This window comes from Urocitellus parryii, chromosome 5, assembly GCF_045843805.1.
Source record: "Urocitellus parryii isolate mUroPar1 chromosome 5, mUroPar1.hap1, whole genome shotgun sequence".
NCBI classification, from domain to species: domain Eukaryota; kingdom Metazoa; phylum Chordata; class Mammalia; order Rodentia; family Sciuridae; genus Urocitellus; species Urocitellus parryii.
Genome location: NC_135535.1, coordinates 129,719,766 through 129,740,905, shown reverse-complemented (window position 1 = coordinate 129,740,905; position 21,140 = coordinate 129,719,766). Strand labels below are relative to the sequence as shown.

Below are 21,140 nucleotides of genomic sequence, written 5' to 3'. Positions count from 1 at the left end.
GATTTGCTAGTGCAATAAATAATGTGCACAACAGTGCAGGTTCTAAATGCTCAATGACAAAGAACTTGAGCTGCAGACAATGGTTACCACCTGGCTCTTTCCAGACAGTAGTATCCAGATTACTTCCCTGGACTTCTGTGGACTATAGTGTGGTACAGGGTCAAGGGCACAGGTATGAACACTCTGCCATCCATCCACTCACTCATTTATCCATTTGATTATCCTTTCTGGTTATAATTATAGCATTGCTTCTATATACCTGAGATGATTAGTGTTTATTTTCTTCTACTAAATGACATCAAGAATAAGTTATGCAACACTTCTACATTTACATTCTCGCTCTTACCTGAAGAGAACATTAGACAGGAAAGCTATGGAGCTGCTTCCCTTTCTGTTTACCACCTGGAAACATCACCATCCCGCTCTACTCAATGCCTACCTTGCACTTTTCTGGGCTCCGGACCTCCCACGGAGACAAGCGTCTGATGCGTTTCTTCATGCGAGCCGGTCCTTCTCTCCAGTCCAGTTCCCACCTGGAGCAGAACGTGGTTTCTGCCATCTGGCCCCACAGGCCCAGCTCCCCAAAAAGCTGCTCCCGGATCCTGGCCCAGGCATTGGCTGCCTTGATGTTGCAACATCTCCGCCTCTGGGAAGCAGAAATATGACATCATCCCTGGACACATTTTCCTTAGAGGCATGGCCTCAAACCTCCAAAGGTGAACTGACCAAGTTCCTTATAAATGTTTGAAAGAGTTGCACCATCTAGGTAGCTCTGAACACTCTCATGATTGTGCAGTGCTCTTTCTGGATCCAGGACCAAACCAGGAGAAGGAAAATACTAATGTCTGGAAAGAGCCAGGTGGTAGCCATTGTCTGCAGCACAAGTACTTTGTCATTGAGCATTTCTCAGCTTTGAGATTATTCAATCCCAGTAGAGGGAGGAGAAAACTGTCTATTCACCCTCAGAACCATTAGACTGCTGGCCCTGGACAGAAAGCAACAGGTCCTGAAGTCCCTGAAGCTACTTATCAGAGTGGATTAGTCAGCTGCTTTGTAAAAATTAGGTGTAGGATTTCATCACAGCCTCTACCCTTCAGAATGGACAGAAATTTTCTATCTATCCATAACTTCTATCCTTCCAAAATGATGCTGAAAATACTTCTTCCTGTCCACCCAGACTGGAGGTAGAGTAGGAATTAAAAGCCCCGCTGACAGTTGGATTATTTGAGCATGACCATGAGAGGCTTAGCCTGGTTGAGATCTAAAAGCCTCTTGATTCCTAATATCATATGATTCTTGAATGTTCAAGGATTCTAGAATGTTCACAGAAACAAAAGCTTTTTAATAAAAATAATCTTATCTAATATCTGTGAAATCTTCACAGTTTGTGTGGTTTTTAACTGTAACACCTTCTACTAGAATACAATTTAAGTCTTGATAAAAATAAATCGACACCCTACATTGCTTTTGCAGGCCACATTGAGTTTCATATATTATCCGTCAAAGCAACATACTGTACAGTTTGGACAGTAGAATTAACTATCTTCACAGTGAACTTTTGTAATTATTCAAACACTTGATGGTATTTGCCCTATTGAATTTAAATGTTTCGGAAAACAGAAAGTGCTAATAACAGGAAGTGGAGGTTTCAAAAACTTAACATAAATAGAAAAACAACTTGTGATCATGCCTTAGGTTGAACCTCTGGCCTTTTGATTTCATATTCTTTACCTAGTAAACACTGTGAGCATAAATTTTCTATCATTCCCATGCAGATACTAACTCTGGAACAGAAGCGATGTCTCCAAAATCCAACAGGTGGCCAAACAGATTTTACCCAGTCCGTCATATTCCAAAGTCTTCCCATGAGCCTGTGAGCTAGATCCCTTTGCTGTAGGGCTGATCATCATTTAATGGACTCATGATTTCTACTAGCACTACTTCAGTGATTGACAGACTTTAGGATGTAGGCCTTGCAACTCTCAGCCATTTCGAATGAGTAAATCATTCTCAGAACTTGCTAGAAGCTTTCCCATAGAAACATGGCAGGGGGGATAGTGCTCAGCACAAGTTCTTTGATGTCCAGTGAGCCTGGCTTGTCATCATGTTTCCACTATTAGCCAGCTAAAGGAGCTTTAGCTTCCTCATCACTCAAATATGGCTAATAATATTAACATAATAAAACTACAGACTTATGGAAGGATTAAATGAGACAATATTTTCACAAGTTTAATGTAGTGCTTAACCCAGTTTAGGCAGTCAGTGTTATTATTCTAAATGAGCTAATCCCATTTCAACATGAGATTTTTGTTCCTCTACAGTGCCTAAATTCATATCCAAAACAGTCACAGCATTTTATATAAGGATTCTGGTGGGTTAACAAGGAGGCCCAGAAAATAACAACCATCCAGAGCATTTTAGAGACATTTGATCATATGAAATGAATGCTTGTTTGGAGAAAATATTGCAGTTCCCTGGATGGGACATTATTGCTGTGTTTGAGTAACATGTTGAGCTTTGTAGAGAATGAACAATTCCAAATCATTGGGTTATCCAGTCTGAGACTCAAATTAGTCTTTCAAGAGCACCCTCTCTACCCCAAATGGTCTTGTTCCTCTCTACTCCATCATTGCAAAACTGGAGGTGCACAGCTGCCTGAATCTTCATCATGGGACACACATTAGCAGCTAGGTATGCAATGGGAAAATTGCTGAGAGATGAGTGATTTCTAAGTTCATGATAGCAAGTTGCATGTGAGCCCAGGACAAAGGATGCTAGATTACTAAATTGCAAAAGCCCTGGGTTCCCACACCTGCAAAGGTGCTCTGAAATGCCCAAGTTTCTGCACAGTATAAGGTTCTCTCTTAGTTCAAAACACAAATGTACCAAATGCCACTCCTGAGACTCACAGGCAGTGATTCTATTATGTAGGAGGTGGCTATGATATTTGACTGAACAGAAACACTTGGGTAACAACACTTAGATTTGCCTTTGGGAAACCATTCTTTTCCTACTTTAAGTCTCTGCTGCACTGGTGGGGCTGAACCCAGCTCCGGCTTCAGGTTTGAATGCTCACCCAAGTCTGGCTAATCTGTAAAGGGTTGTAGGATAGGCTAATGAGCATCATGCCCTGCACTGGGTATGGTGCCTTCTGGAACCAAGGCAGAGGAAGCAGAGGGGTGAATGCACACACACATGCAGTTCCCCCTACACCCTGAAATATACACAGAACACCTTTGTGTGGATCAGGAGAAGTGGGCCCTGGGCATGTATAGCTCTATGGGAGTGCAGCTTAGGTATGAGAGTGACTTTGTGTAAATTAGAAAATGGTCTTGTTCCAGGATTTATGGCTTGGTGAGCAGAGCATGAGTTTACAGCAGAATCACTTGCACCTTCATCCATGTGCATGTGTCCTCAAAGTCATCAGCAATCTCATACATATGGGTGTGGGTATGAGTTTACATGAACATGTGTGATGTGTGTGAAAGGAAAGAAGGGAAGAGGGAGGGAGGGAGGGAGGGAGGGAGAGAGAGAGAGAGAGAGAGAATGAATACATGATATTTGGATAACTCTGTTTGAAGACCACTCTTCAATTGCATTCTTCAATAATCCAAAATGTTTTTAAGTGGATGGATCTGGAGAACATCATGCTAAGTGAAATAAGCAAACTCTCAAACTCTCAAAAATCAAGGATCAGATGATTTCTCTCATATGTAAAAGCTAGAGCAAACTGAGGGAAGAAAGGCAAGGGGTGGGGGACCCCATGAAAATAGAAGGGAGATCAGAGGGAGAGACCAGAGGGGGAGCGGGAGGGACGGGAAAAGGGAGAAATTGTGGAATGAAACTGACCAAATTATGTGACACACATGAATACACAACAGTGACTTCCACCTTAATGTGTATCTATAAAGAATCACTTTCAAAAACTATTAATAAATAGGAGGAACACTCGTAGAGGAGAGGAAGGAGAACAGGGGGAGGGAGAAGGAAAGGGAAAGAGGAAATCCTGGGAACTGAATGGAGCAAATTAGCTTCCACACATGTAAGATTATGTCAAAAGGAAACCCAATATTACATATAACCATAATGCACCAATAAAAACGTTTTTTTAAATAACCCAAAGCCAGTTAGAGCTAGTTTCTGATCCTTGCATCTAAAGGATTTGTGACAAATACTTAATGAGAAGAGAGACTGAACAAGATGAGAAGAGCTCCTGGACCCATAGAGAGCCCTTATGAGAACAAGCAGAACAGCCCCCTACATACTAAGAGAAAGGCCACTTTTCGAGGTGGCTGGCATCTCACCAAGAGCTTCAATATGTAAAGTTTTAGATGGCAATAGCAGGATGAGGCGTTCCTGGGAATTGTGAGGAAGCCCTGACAAAGAACAAGATAGTGTAGATGGACCACAGAGAAGTGGATGAATGGCACATTCCTTGGGCAAGGGAAATCAGTGTAGAGGGAACTATTCCTGCCAGTGTTTCTGGAGTGAGCAGAAATGTGGCATATCAATTACCAGGAATGTGCTATTTGCTGCTAATATAACGATGCTGGGGTTAATTTCCAGGGCAATGAGCAAAGCCACCTCATCAAGCTGTGGGTTTCCGCCATGTCCAGTGACCTCTCAGAGGAAGGTAAAGTGCCAGGACATAGAAGTTTTACATGGCCATTTATTGACAGCCCCGTGGGCAAGGGTCCCTGAACCTCATTGTCACTAACCTTGTGGGGAGTATCTATTTGGGTGCACTTGGGAGAAGCATCCCTGAATAAATGGAGCAGATTTCACAAGACTGATTTCTGTTCAGAATTTGACTCTTGATTTTTCTGGAAGTGGAGTGAGGTCTGTGGTGGAAAGTGTTCTGCCCCTTACAAAAGTGGGGTGATTGCTCCAGACCCCATTATCTCCAGCAGACAGTGATTATATCTGCATTCTTTTAAACATCAAAACAATGTTTTAAATATTTAAACACTTGGAATGCATCCTCATGGATTAACTCTAAAACGCTGATTTTTCTCAAAAATACTTAATCAACAGTAAAACTATACAAATTTTTCAAGTACTTTCCAAACCCCAGTCAGGCTCCACTAATGAAAATGAGCCAGGCCATCATTCCAGGAGGGTGGATTCCTCCCTTCTGGGATTAGAACCTCTACTGCGGTTCCATCCTCCCTACATGAATCTGCAATTTTGCAAATTCAGCAGAAACACACAAAATATCACTGAATACCTTTCTCCTCACCACACCCAAATCTTCTAGGCTCTCCCAACAGAAATGGTCATGCTCCTGACAAGATGCTGATTTGGAAGTTTAGATATACAACATCCTCTGCCTAGAAACAGTGCAAGTATCATAAGAATGTCCCCAACAAAGGATGAAATTCTAAGCAATTCTTTTTTTTCCCCTCAATGGAAACTGATTTGATTAGTCACATTGCTCACCTTAGACAAAATCAGTGAGTCCATATGACGACACATGAATGCATAAGGGTCTGTCCAGGTACAGTTAGCACCCATGAAGCCAGCAAGACCCCCTACCATCTATACAGGGTGCAGATAGCAATACTAGAGTAAGGTAGGTGCTCATAGCAAACTTCTAATCCAAACTGAGTCTGAAATATCAACAACTTGTGCAGCTGGAGAAACCAGTCATGCTTGCTGATCCTGAGGACAGTCTTCAAGAGCATGCCTTGTCAACACAAAAGTCATACCTAGATAGGTGCTTAAAATACCCAAACCTGCCCTTATCAGCAGCAACCCATTGCACCTGGGAAAAAAAAACAAAATCCCTAACATGGCCCTAGTCCTTCATCATCTCTGCTTAACCCTGGTCCTCCCAGCTACTTCTAGTTAATCAATGGCATCCAGCTCCTTCCTGCCTCAGGACCTTCACCCATGCTCTCTCCTTAGCCCAAACCACTCTTCAGGCAATATTCCTTCTTCTTCAGATCTTCAGATCTCAGTTTAAATGGTCACTTTCTTGGACAAGACCTTTGAGTTGCCCAAATTAGATTCCTTCCTTGTTATTGTACCTCTGCTTTCCCTGCCAAGTACCCACCATAAGTTATGATAATCTATTTGTGAAGTTATTCAGGGTATATTTCTCCTTTACCATGAATCTGTCTGAGGGTGAGGGAGGCCTGGGCCTGAAATCTTTGTAATGTGCTCCTAGTTCCCAGTAGATTCTGAGGCACCTGGGTTCCCAAAACCTATTTATTGAGTGCATAAATGAGTAGATGAGTCTCCTTAGTTGCTGACGTTAGATCTTACATGGGTCGTGTAAGTAGAATGAATCACTGATGACCAATTATTGTCTTATACAATCTAAAACTAAAAGCCCCCTTTTAATTCTTTTTTTTTTTTTTAGATTCAAGGTAGATTGAAGTGCACTCTGTAGAGAAAAGATATGTTCTGGTTTTTACCTGTACATGGTCTTTGTATAAAGATGCATATAGCTCCTGTCCTTTTCTTCTGTAGTTCTCTATACATGAAACAAAATCCTGGAGAAAAGAGAAAACAAGCCATAGCTTAATGACACCTATGAATTTAGGTTTTTGTTTTGGTACTAGGAATTGAACTCAGAGACACTTATCCATTGAGCCACATCTTCAGCCCCCTTTCAAATTTTATTTAGAGAAAGTCTCAACTGAGTTGCTTAGGGTTTGGAAATTAAGGTCCTCCTGTCTCAGCCTCCGGTGATGTTCCTCTTTTAGGCAGCTGCTGATACACAAGAAGTGTAAGGCTGAGAGACTGATAAGATATGTAAAGCCCTAGCAGTCTCAGCCTGGAGAAATCCAAGGGATAAAGACTTTAAGGTAGGATTTCTGATGGGCTACACGATAGGATAAAGGAAGACTAGAAATTTACCAGGCTTCACAAGACTGAAACCCACAACCAATTAGCCCAATCCCTGATGGCAGTGCAGTGACCTGCCTGCCTCTATTCCAACCACGTGCCAGAAAGAGAGTCCTCTCTGGAGAAGATAACATCACCTAGAGTCTCTAAAACAGAACTTTCATAGAAAATGTTCAGCAGTTAAACATAAAGTTCTAGATGTGCCCATTAAAAAGGACCAACAGAAAAATACAATAAAACATACACACATGTATGTGGGTATAAGAGTTATCAGATGTGGGCCTTAAAATAAAGCAAGTAATATGCTCCAAAAATGCAATATGGTGAGTTTTGCAGGAGATGTGCAATCAATGAAAAATTAAAAAATAAAATTTTTTTTCTGTAAAATGAATTAATGGAAATTAAAAACTCTATATATGGATTTAAAAGAATGATCACAACTGAACAAAGAATTAATGAACTTCACAAAATAACTTTGCTAAACTGTGAGATAAAAGTATGGAATATATTAAAAACACAAAAACCTATAGGTAACATAGAGAAAGGAAGTAAATTGTATATGGTTTGAAAAAAATAAATAAAAATAAAATTACAATTAATATTATGCACAAACAAAAATTTAGAAATCCAATAATAACTGCTACAATTAGGAAAAATTTAGCAAGATATCTGAATTTTAAAAAAAACTAACTATATTTTATAAGTTAACAATAAATAATTTTTGAAAGTTGAAAATTATTATCTATTTGTTTGATATTCCAGAATGCCAAACACTTAGAAATAACTTAAACCACCCAATCCAACTTTGTCAGATTGGACAAAATGTAAACAAGACTTAAGTGAATAGTTATAAAAAATACTGGTCTACAGGAGATTTTGGATTGAAAGATGCAAACAAAGCAAAATGAGAAGTGAAAAAGATGTGTCACAAAAAAACAGTAGCCACAAGTAAACTGAAGAGACTATATTAATAACAGATTTTTAAAAATTCAAGGACAAAATAGAAACCAAAGATTTTTTTATAAAGGACACTTCAAGACATTTTACAAGACCCTGATACAAAAACCAGGCAAAGCCATCATAAGAGAAGAAAACTACAGACCAGTATTTTTTATAAATATGAATGCAAAAATCACTGACAAAACACTAGCAAACTGATTGCAGCAACATATAAAGATAATGATATAACATGACCATATAGAATTTAATACTAATACGGCAATAAGGATGGTTTAATATCTGAAAATAATGTAATGCCCCACATCATTAGAATAAAAATTCATGATTATTTTAATAAATATATAAAATAGGTATATAAATAGATGTATAAAAATATTTGACAAAATCTAAAACCCTTTAGAGACCCCCCCCAAAAAAAGCCATCCAATTAGGAAAAAAGGGGAATTTTCTCAGCCTTATAAATAGCATTTACCAAACCCCACAGATAACATCATATTTAATGGTGAAAGACTGGATGCTTTTCCCCTAACATCAGGAAAAAGAGAAGGAAATCCACTCCTACTACTTCTAGTTAGCATTATGCTGAAAGTTCTAAACAGGAAAATTAGGCAGGAAAAAGAAATGAAGGACATTCAAATTGGAAAGTGGAAGTAATCTCTGTTCACAGATGACATGACCCTATATGTAAAAAATCCTAAATAATCTAAAAGAATGACTAGAACTAATAAATGAATTAAAGTTGCAATATACAAAGTCAAACTGCATAAATCAGTTTTGTTCCTATATACTGCCAATGGAAAATATCCAAAAAGAAAATTAAGAAATCAATTTCATTTACAATCATATCCAAAAGGATAAAATACCTGGTAATAAATATAGCCAGGCTGGTTAAACAACTGTACATTGGAAATTACAAAACATTGCTGAAAGAAATTGTATAAGCCCTAAAAGAATGGAAAGAGATCTCATGCTCATGAGTAAGAAGATAAATAGTGTTAAAATGTCAATACTTTTTAAAGCAATCTACAGAATTAAATCAATTCCTATCAAATTTCAGAGATCTTTTATTTCTAGAAATCAAAAAACCAATCACATTGTACGGAATTACAAAGGACCCCCAAATAGTCAAGACAATCTTCACAAAGAAGAGTTATGTTCACTCATACTTTTTAGTTTCAAAATTTACTTAAGCAATGGCACTGGCATACAGATAGACATGTAAACCACATGTCTATGGTTGGTGGATATTTGTTTTTACAAGGATATCCAAACAATTCAACAAAGAAGGAACAATCTCTTTAACAAACAATGCTGGAAAACTAGATAGCCACATGCCAAAAAAAAAAGAAAGAAAGAAATTCCCTCTTTATGATATACAAAAGTTAACTCAAAATGAAACAAAGATCCAAATGAAAGAGCAAAACTATAAAACTCTTATAAGAAAATTCATGAATAATTCTTCATGATCTGTTTTATAAGATTTAGTTTTGACACCAAAAGCACAAGCAACACACACACACACACACACACACACACACACACACTAAATTGAACTTCACCCAAACTAAAAACTTTTTTGCTTTAAAAGATACTATCATCCACATAATAAAAAAAAAAATCAAAGAATGAAAAAAACCATAATCATGTCCCTAAATAATGATGTTTGGGTCAACTGAAAACTTCTTATCATCTAGTGACATCATAGCCATCATATGTCACAATGTGATGCATGCATTATTTATGTGTTTATGTTGATGCTGGTATAAACAAGCCTACTGCTCTGACAGTCATATTAAGTAATATAAAAGTATAGCACATATAATTATGTACCAGATATTATACTTTGTGATGATAATGAACAACGGGTACTGGTTTATGAATTTACCAAACTATACTTTTATTATTATTTTATGTATATTTCTTCTACTTATAAAAAATTAATTTACTATGAAGTATGCCATTAGGCCAGCAGTGTCTTCATACATAGAGTGCTTGACCCTATACAATATAGGTTTGTGTAAGTATACTCTGGTGTTCATACAACAATAAAATTGCCTAATGATGGATTTCTCAGAATGAATCCCTGTTATTATATGATGCATGACTGTACTTATAAATCATACATCTGATAAGGGATTTGCTTCAACATTATATAAAGAACTCTTAGATATCAATAATAAAAGTGAAGACTAACCCTATTTTAAAATGGACAAAAAAATCTGAAGTTTTCTGAGAAAGACATCCAAATGGGTAACAAGCATGTGATGTGTTTTAATGTAATCTTGCCCGGTAACAAGCATGTGAAATGTAAACAATACCCACAAGGAGATCAATGAGCTAACCAACTAAATAAGATGGCTATAATCAAAACTCCAGATAATAGCAAGTATTAATGAAGACATGGATAAATTGGAGCTCTGTATACTGAAGGTAAGAAAGCAAAATGGTATAGAACTTTAGAAAATGGCCTGATGGTTCTTCAAATAATTAAACATAGAGAGCTACCATTGATCCAGAAATTTCATTCCTAGATGTGTAACCAAGATAAAAATTATGCCCAAAAAAATTTGTACACAACTATTTAGAAGTATTATTCATAACATCACCAAATTATAAACCAAATACCCATCAACTAATGAATGGATAAACAAAAATGTGGTCTATGTATATAATGGACAATTATTTGGCCCAAAAAAAGAAGTTTTGAAACTTGTTACAAGTTGATGAACCTTAAAAACATCATTCAAAATTAAAGAAATCAGTCTCAAAAGTCCACATGTTTTGACTTCATTTATATGAAATATCCATAAAGAGAGAAAGCTATTGTAGTTGCTTAGGCCTGGAGGTATGGGGGATAATAGGGTGATAGTTAAAAAATAGGAAGTCTCTTTTGAGGTTATAAAAATGTTAAATGTTATAAAATTGACTAAGGTGATGATTACACATATCTTTGTTTGTACTATAAGCCACCAAATTGTTCACTTAAGTGAATTATGTTTAATAAATCTGCTTAATATACAAATATTTATGACACTGAAAAAAATCCAGAGTCTATACAAAGATTTATACCAAGAACAGGGAAAAATCTCAAACTGAATAAAAGAAGACAATTAACCAATGCTAACAGTGACATGGCAGAAATGTAAGAATTACTTAACAAAGATTTTAAAGCAGCTATTATTATAAAGATGCTTCAACCACTACCAATTAGAAACATGCCTGAAGCAAATGAAAAAAAAATAGTGAACATCACTCGAGAAAAAAAAAATCTCACCAGCGAAATCAGAACACATAAATAACCAAATACAAACTTTAGAATTAAAAAAATAAAACAACCAAATAGGGGAAAAACCCTCAATGGATGAGCTCAATAGCAGAATGTAAGTGACAGAGGGAAGAATCAGTGAACAAGAAAACTGAAAGATAGCAATTAGACATGCTGAGCTACAGAGAGAAAACAGAATGGGAAGAAGCCCAAAGAGCTTTAGGAACCTCTGGAACCACAATAAAAGATCTATTATATGTGCCATCAGAATCCAAGCTAGAAAGACAAAGAGGGTGGTGCTTAAAAACTGTTTTAATAAATAACAGCTAAAAACTTTCCAAATTGACAAAAGACATAAACCTACAAGTTCAAAAATAATCCAATTTAAAAATTGATTATTGCTTTTTTCTCCCCCTTTGGTATCAGACATTGAACCTAGGGGCACTAAACCATTGATCCATATACCCAGCCCTTTTGTAAAATTTTGAGCAGGTTCTTTCTAAGTTGCTCAGGAACTAATTAAATTGCTGATCCTGGCTTTGAACTTGTGATCCTTCTGCTTCAGCCTCCTGAGCCATTGGGATTACAGGCATTAGTCACCACGCCCGGCCCTACAGCTAAAATTATATTTAACGTAAAATGATGAATACTTTCCCTCTAAGACTGAAAAGTTGTCTGCTTTCACTGCTCTTGTTCAATACTAGAAGTTCTAGGCAGTGCAACAAAGCAAAAAGAAATAAAAACCACTCAGATTGAAAAGAAAGGAATAAAACAGTCTCTATTTTCAGATGCCCTGACTGTTGAATTCCCAAGGTACTTACAAAAACAAAACTCAGCAAGTTATATACTCAAGGTATTTACCAAAATACATAAGGTCATAGGGTACAATATCAGTTTACATATATCAATTATATTTCAAAATATTAGTAATAGATACTAAAATAAAAAATACCGTTTTTAATTGCCCCCAAATAATAAAGTACTTAGAAGTAAATCTAAAACAACAAAACACACAAAACTCATATGCTTCAAATAACAAAATAAAGACAACAGAAATCAAAGAATATCTAAATAAAGGGCTGAACTAGCTGCCTCTGTCATTGAACATCACTTTTATTTAAAAGAATGACTAGTGGACAAAATTATATTTATCAATACTTGAGTGTTTGGCACATATTTTCTTGAAAATGAACTAACCAAACCTGCTCTCTCAAGTAAAACAAGTGACAGCATTTGCGTCCAAAATGTGATAAAATCTGAGCTTTCAAGCAAGTATTAACATTTTGAAAAACTTGCATCTGTCTCTGTGAGCTTGTATATCCCAATAAATAGCTAAAATTTTTTTCTAAAAAGATTAGTAGTGACATGAGCATGATTTTTCCATATTGCATCATGAAATGTATCAACTAGGAGATTATGTAACTCAGGGAACAATGTATGTTACACATACATTCCAATGCATGTTTCAAAATACTATATGGGTTAAAATATCCATTCCAAAGGCAAATAGTTCAAAAAAATTTAATGTCATAGAAGGGAAAAATTTTCACTAATAAGGATTTCAAGTATCTTTTTTTTTGAGAGAGAGAGAGAGAGAGAGAGAGAGAAAATTTTAATATTTATTTTTGGTTTTCGGCGGACACAATATCTTTATTTGTATGTGGTGCTGAGGATCGAACCCAGGCCACACACATGCCAGGTGAGTACGCTACCGCTTGAGCCACATCCCCAGCCCCCAATTTTAAGTATCTTTAAGAAATGACTACTTGTTGAGTTTTGGTGTAGTAGCAAAGATAATATATGTAATTTTCAATAAAAGCTATTAAAATACTCCTTCCTTTCCTAACTACATATCTGTGGAAGACATTTTACATATTTCAACCAAGGTGGGTCAGATATATTACAGAAGTTTGAATAAGGAAGCAAAATGAGAATCCATTGGTCTACTACTAAGTCCTACAGTTATTGAAAAGATTTGCAAAAAAATATATAATGCCACTCTTCTCACATTTTTTTTGCTTTGAAAATATATTTATCTAAAATGTCTTAATGTTTACACATAATTGGTTTATTATTGTTATGTTAAAATGAATTTTAAAATGCATAATTTTTAAAGTTTTATTTTAATTTCTATTATGGTAGATATAAATAGATATAATCTATATAAACAAAAGCTGTTTGGTATCCTCACTGATTTTTGAGAGGGCAAAGAGATCCTGAGACCAAAGAGTTTGAGAACTGTTGCTTTATCACTACAAGAATGAGTTACTTGCTGCTTTATGCAATGACATTGAAAAATCTTGCAAACATAACTTACAGTAAAATAAGCCAGATAAAATAGTACATACAATGTTATTTCATTTAAATAAAATAAAAATGTGGAAAACATATAGTATTAGATGCCAGTGGAAGGTCTACTTTGGGGGCAGAGGGCACTAGTGATTAAAATGGAATATTGGGATAGAGATGCTTCTGGGGTGGTATCAATGTGATTTTTTTATTTAATCTAATTGGTGATCAGATATTACATGGTTAAAATTCTCATTCTGTATATTTGTGACTTGAATACTTTTTCCTCTGTATGCAATGCTTCAATAAAATTTAAAAAGTGTTTATTGGCAAAACTAAAAAATATGAAAACAATATAATTTTTAAAATTCAGTTACTGTTTTGTAATAATGGGAATAGAGTGATTTCTTTTTTGCAAAAATTTTCTTCAATATTACTGCTCCATTGTTTATACACATTTATAAGTAAAGCAATCATTATGAGCATCACAAGTGATATAAAATGCTGAAAAATTTGACTAATTCTACATCTACGGCAAAAGCCCAGATTTCTTTTGAATATGATGCTTTGGAGACAAGAAACAGGAGTAGAGAACCCCCGTGGGGCAGTTGGACACAAAGCAGCTGCCTTCAAACAGCAAATGTGCTATCTTGCCAAAGAAGGATGGGCTTTGGATGGCCCCAGGAGGTTAAGTGGGCCCAGAGCAGGGAGTTTGGGGCAGGCCAGCTTCGGCATGATAATATGGAACACTTCCCTGTTTGTTGTTCTAGTGTTGCAGAACCACAGCATGGGAGGTAGAAGGCAGAGGAGTCCAGATACCTTGGGTTTTGGCCCTGGGCAGCCATGTTACATGCCACTTAATCTTTCTGAAATTTAATTTTGTCATCTATAAAATGAGGTTACTAGTACCTCCTTTGTCTTTTCTGCAGAGATGTTATGAAGGTAGGATGAAGCAGTAGATTGAAAGCAGTTTGTAAAAGCAGTTTGCAAAGTGGCACCCAAAGAGACTATTTGGCTGTGAAGTATTGGAGTCATGAATAAGATCTGTTGCCAAACAATCAACCAACCTATCAACCAACCAACCAAACAAACAAATCTAGATGTCCTCCTCAAAATTAACATTTATGGAAAATGCTATAGGAGTTCAGTTGTAAATCACCTTCACTCTCCAAATGAATACCCTGTCTATAATAGCAGGTTGTTTATACTTTGGCTTGGATACTCCATTTCTGGCTTAAGTTTTACTCTCTGTTGTTAAGTTCAGGAAACATTCATTGAGCACCTAATGTTTTTCAGGCACTGGAGTACACAAATGAACCCCAATGTATGGTTTTATAGGGCTTATGAGAGAAACAGAGAATTGTGAACCAACAAGGCCACCATTGGGCCACAGAATAGGGAAACTTTGCCTGAGTCAGAGTCCAGAGAAGACTCTTTGGATGAAATGTTGTTCTTCCTGAATCTTAAAAGGAAGGTTTTAAGTAGAAGTCTGAACTGGGTTTTGTTTGTTTGTTTGTTGAGTGTTCACATGATGAAACAGCAATGTAGAAGAGTCAAGTTCAAGGACTATATGGAAAGTCAGGCTGGAAGGATTGGTGACCACATCAGAAGGCAAGAATTATTCTAAAATGTCTGAATGAATAAAATTAAAGAAGCTAAGAAAAAGTAAGAGAGAATACAAAAACAAAAGTAAGTTTGTGAAATAAGAAGATAGCTGGTAGTCTCTAGAAGACAGCTCAAGAGAGCGATCCAAGGTCAATAGAAGTTTGTGAGTCATCAGCACTCAGAGAGTAGACAAACCCTGAAAGATATAAAGAACCCTAAGGGGAGAAAGTACAGAGAACTCTAGTGAAGTTTAGGCCAGGAGAAGGGTTAGACAGGCTGAAAGAAGATCAGAAGAGAAACATCACAGAGAAGACTTGACAATAGAGATGAGGCCAGAGAATGTTCAGGGGAATTATCCATAGAAATTGGTCATTGTTAACTTTTCCAAGAATCATTTCAGAGGAATGATTAGACAACAATAGGCCAGGTATAGGTTTGAAAACCAGAAAATGAGACAGTGAGGGCAGACAGTTCATGACCGAAGGAGAGAAGAAAAGGAGGTGGGAGAAGATTCATAAGCTAAAATAGAAAGGATGAGACGGATTCCAGCTCCATAGGCCCTCCATATCCTCAAGTCCATCCTAGGATTCAACCACTAAAAAAAGTTACGCTGTAGCTTACATGTATTATGCAGTTAGGTCCATGGTTGCTTCTGTATGGAACATGTCCAGACATTTTTTTTGACCATTGTTCTCTGAACAATACAGTATAAGAAGTATTTACATAACACTTACATTGTGTTATTGAAAGTAATCAAGAGATGGTTCAAAGTATACAGAAGGATGTGCACAGGTTATATGCAATGATTACCTATCACTTTATATAAGACACTTGAGCATCTGAGGATTTTGATATCAGTGAGGATCCTGGAATCAATCCAACACAGGTACTGTGGGGTAACTTAAATTAATAGGCTTAGAGAAGCTTGGCATAGAAAGGAAATGGTCAAAGAGCAATGGAACGTGCTGGGGCACAGCTCAGGAATACAGCACTTGCATAGCATGTGTGAGGTCCTGGGTTCACTCTCCAATACTGCAAAAGAGAAAAAAATAAAGGACAACAGTAGAATAGAGGAACGGGATCAAGGGGAAAGAAGGATGGGAGGGCAAGGAGAGGTACCAGGGAATTAAATTGACCAAATTACTCCATGTACATATGTAAATATACTGCAATATGTCCCACTTATATCTGTAATTATCATACACCAATTAAAAATTCCAAAAATAGATAGAAGAGAAGCTAGTAGACTAGAAGGGGACTAGGGGGAGGGAAGAGGGGAGGTAAAGGGAAACTACTAGGGAATGAAATGGAACAAATTATGTGCATGTATGAATATGTCACAACGAACCCCACTATTATGTATAATTACAATGCACTAATAACAACACAGAAAATGAGTGAAAGATCCTCAGGGGTAAGGGAGCAGGGGTGGGAGAAGGGCAAGGGGAGTTTCAGGGGACTGAATTAAAACAAGTTATATTCCGTGCTTTTATAATTATGACAAAATAGATTCTACCTCCATGTATAACTAAAAAAAACAATAAAAAATAAAAAAATAATCTAAAAAAATGTAATGAAAAATGGTCACTGAAGATTCAGTATTCCCAGGATCAGAGAAGAAAGGAGGGGATCCACAGCACAGGTAAGGTTTGACCTGAGTAATGGAGAAAAGAGGCCTCTCCTGCTTGCTGGATGGAGGGCTAGGTATAAGGATGAGTGCAGATGCAGGTGAGATTGTTAGTGATGCCTGGAGAGGGAGATGGGTCACACCTGATGGCTTCTATTTCCAGGGTGAGTTGGAAAGCAAGGCAGATCAGCTTCCCCTAAGAGCTGAGCAGAGGTTATGAGCAGAATGGCAAATGTTTAGAAAGACTGGAGGGAGAACTGACCAAGGGCACATCAATGGGTTATCTAAGAGTATGGATTATTTAAGAGTATGGATGTGATCCCTTGATCTGTTCTGTCAACATTGTATCTACTCGACTAACATGAACACAGCCATTTTCCAATGCCAAAAGGGTTTCCATGTGCATATCATATTTAACCTCTTTCACAAATCTTTGTTGTTATCAGTCCTGTTTTTCAGAAGAGGACATTGAGGCCAAGTGAGGAAAAGCGACTTCATGAATACAGGGAGTGGAAGAGGAGCACTTGGACTCTGTCACTGTGTCACCCCTACACATATTTCCACCCTGTCATCTCCACAATGTTTAACAAACATTATGTCCCACTGGCCTTTGAGTCCTTTTATGCTTGGAAAATTGTGATATTCAGGATGTAGAGAAAGAAGGAAGGAGATTTGGGTCATTTCAAGGGCAGAAGCACATCTGCCTGGAGAGCCGTGAATGTGGCATGTGGGTTAGGGACAAACTCAGAGAAGTGTTCTGCATAGCTTATTGGAATTAAATAGCCTTTGCTTAGCAACTGCCAGTGCATTAAAGAGTTTGAGAAGCTTTGAAGTAGAACAAAGGGACTCCAAAGGCTGTTTGGAGAATTGAGAGGGAACCAGAGCTGGTGCTTAGGGCCCTGATCTGCCAATGCCTCCTTAGGGAAGGGTGTGGCTTCAGGATACAGGTCTGATCTTGGAATGGGGGTTGGGCACAACCGACCTAGAGGGTCACTTTTAAGTGAGCTGACCACAGATCAATGGTGCCCACCTTTCCAAGGGTCACTCCTGGGGCCGGCCAGCTGCTAGTAATACTCCTGTCCCAGCTTTCCCACAGGAAGCACCCGCTGTCCACTGATGACAGTCATTACACTTGTTTGTTTAAAGCATCATTAGTCCTGTAATCACAGATGCATAGTCTCAAAAAATGAGAAAGGCCAATATCTGAGGGCAGCAGCTCAGATCCCTTTCAGAAACTTGGTGCTAAGATGACAGTTCTGAGTCCAGCCTTAAGGGAATATAAACAATCTGCTAAGCTCCTTTTAAACTCTGCAATGGAACACTCCATGCTCCAGATAGTGGCTGTTCCATAAGCCAGTGTCACTGACTGACTAGAAGGCACATCCAGTCCCCGGACAATTCACAATGCACTTGTAGCACAGATGAGAAATAAATATTTGCAATTGTAGGCCAATTAGATTTGGGAGAGTTTGTTACTGCAACATAGCTTTTAGAAAGGGTTAGAACAAAATTGCATTAAAACATTTTTCACTGATAGTAATTTATGATGAAGGGGTATAGCTATGTGGTAGAACATTTATTTAGCATGTGCAAGACTCTCAGTTCACCTCGTAGCACCAGTCTACTACCTCTCCCATAAACAAACAAACAAAAAAAAACACATTCATGAGCAAGAAAAAGAGATGGAGAAAGTTTCAGTGAAAGCAAGTGGGCGAGTAGTTAAATATTATGAGCAAAAAATTTGAACAATTTGAGCAACAAGATGAGTAACTTAATGGGCTTAATGGATATAACCCAAATTTTGAAGTAAATATGGTGAGTCCCTACTGATATGCATAAAAGATTGAATAACAAACAAACGGGGGAGAAAAAACCTTCCTTATAAAAGAATTTCTGATGATAGACTTCATGTAGATACTGCCCTCTCCAGGATGTGGGCTTAATTGTTCACCCCCATTCAAAGGTGGGATGAACTTAATGACTTGTATCCAAAGAGTCAAATAAGGAAAGAGGAAAAAAGTAACTTTACAGTCAAGAAATCTGACAGATCCCACCATGTGATGAAGGTTAACATCACCAGGGATAATGTCAACTGAATCTCACATGCCCCCGATATGATGCAATGATTAGGGCACTTCACCTGCTTGGACTTCTGTCCAAAGCTCCATGACCCCAGGTAAACCATGAGAAAAATGTTACACAAACTGTTTTAGTCAGCTTTTTTGCTGCTGTGACTAAATGACCCAACCAGCACAACTGTAGAGGAGGAAGAATTTTGAGGGCTCACAGTTTCAGAGGTCTCAATCCACAGACTGCCAGCTCTGTTTCTCAGGGCTTCAGGTGAGACAGGAACAAAATGGCAGGAAAGTATGGCAGAGAGAAGCGGCTTATGTGGTGATTAGGAAACAGAGAGAAAGTCCACTTGCCAGATACAAATATATACCCCAAACCATGCCCCGATTCCACCTCCTCCAGCTATATCCTACCACTTCAGTTACTGCTCAGTTAATCCCTGCCAGGGATTAAATCACTGATTGGGTTAAAACTTTTACAACACAATCAGTTCTCCTCTGAACCTTCTTGCTTTGTCTCACACGTGAGCTTTTGGGGACAACTCACATCCAACCCATAACACAAACTCAATGGCAAGGTCTTCTTGAAACTATCAAGGTCATGAAAAGATAGGGAAAATCTGAGAGACTGTTTACATGATAGTCTCCTTAGAGGAGACTAAGGAGACATAACTAAATGTAGTGTGGTAGCCTGGATTAAATACTGGATTAGTGGTAAAACTGGTGAAATCAAAACAAAGCCTGGACTTTAGTTAATAGTAATGTATTAATGTCTGCATTTTAGCTTTGTTTGATGATCACAGAAGATGTTAACAATAAGGAGAACTAGATAAGGAGAATACGAAAGTTTTGAACATGAATATGAAAATTATTTCAAAATGGAAAGTACATTTTAAAAAAATACAATGGGAATTCTCCCAGTCCTTCATCTTAAGCCCCAGTGTGAATTTGAGATGGGACATGGAAGTCACTATTGTCTCAGGTATACACTGTCCTACTGTCTCTTGTAGGTGAAAATAGCTCATTGTGCCAAATGCAATTTTTCTGTTTACAGACAAGTATTTTTGGATCATTTTATCCCTCAAATTACATAAGAGAGTCACTTCATTAGGTACTTCACAAAGAAATAATAATGAACCCCTTAAACTAGTGGAAAATTGCCTGTTAAAAAAGGTATTGTGAAAATTTAGGGAAATTTAAAGAGTAATGTTGGCAACTTGGTTTCTATTTTATGAACAGATTTTTAAACTTAACCATGTGTAATATATGAGTCTACTTTGGGGAGTCTTCTTTGTAATTTTTCAAAGTTTTCTGAATGTTCATTAATGGACAATTCCATAAAGGAAAGCAATGACCATGTTGTTGAGAGTTGAGAGTCAGATCCAGACTTCTTTAGCATGTAATTTCCTCTGGCCAAAGACAGGTTCAAGTTAAGCAGGTGACCTTCCATTCATTCAGGCAGAAGTGAGGCTGCCACTGTGGGAGACTTCTGATGGCATGGATTGCAGGCTTTCATTGGTCACAATGGTCACTCATTGGTAACCTCTCCTCCACTGGTGCAGGATGGAAGGATGGGGAATTTGATGAATAATATCATGTAGTCAAAAGGCAGTGGGCAACAGAGGAAAACAAGCCTGTGGTTTTGCCGTTATCATGTAAACAGTAATTGTTATTAATGCCCTTGTCTTCCCTGGCATGACTCCCCAGGGCTCCTATGGTAGAGGGTAAACCCTGCAGAGACAGTACTCTGCTTTATATTGACAAATTTCCCTACCAGCCACCCTAACAATAAGCTCCCCAGGGGCTTATTGTATGATCCCAAGACTGATAAGGGAAGGCAATGATCATAGTTTGGGAACTTGAAAGGAGGCTCACAGACCTTTGGCACTCCTACCCTGGGCCAGTTTCTCTGTAGTGGGTCTCTTCCTGTCTGGAGTAAAATACTCCATTTGATCAGGATTAATAAGTACTGACAGGGCCACTGACAATACCCTGAGTTCCATGAAGAACAAGGGTCAGGGACTGACAGTCCTTGCCCCTTAGTGCCCCTGGCACATTTAACCCCATCTGAAATGCAGTCTTTTCCCAGTTGTGAAACACCCAGAAAAGAGATTATAGTATTACCCTTATCTGAGGGAATACATTCTAAGACCCCCCAGTGGGTGCCTGAAGTCTCTGATGGCACCAAATCCTATAAATTAATGTTTTTTTCATCTTAACTAAGCTTTTATCAAGCTCTATGGCCACAACTCATGCAGTTCAAGGTGTGATGGCAAAATTAGCATGTATTTCTTATTTCTTCATGATTTCACAGAAGTTCTTACCACAGATCTTAGTAACTTAAGCACACACATTTTTTCTTTCCTTGTTAAGAACTTCTACCTTTTTGTTTGAAAAAAAGCATTTTAAGGTGTTTCTTTGACATATAGGAATTTCCAGGATCATTATTCTTGAGTGTTGGGAAAATTAT

At 37.6% G+C, this 21,140-nt stretch overlaps 1 protein-coding gene across 2 annotated transcripts in view; it reads right to left on the bottom strand.

The window, feature by feature from the left end:
• Window positions 1-21,140, bottom strand: part of Wdfy4 (WDFY family member 4) — a 253,096-nt gene that overhangs the window by 94,319 nt on the left and 137,637 nt on the right. The window contains exons 39-40 of one of the 2 annotated variants that reach the window (XM_077798738.1): window positions 6,420-6,497; window positions 440-646 (exon numbers count right to left, since the gene is read on the bottom strand). In XM_077798738.1, the coding sequence (XP_077654864.1) occupies window positions 440-646; window positions 6,420-6,497 (285 nt within the window). The remainder of the gene's footprint in view (window positions 1-439; window positions 647-6,419; window positions 6,498-21,140) is intronic. The other variant, XM_077798739.1, reaches the window with a different exon arrangement.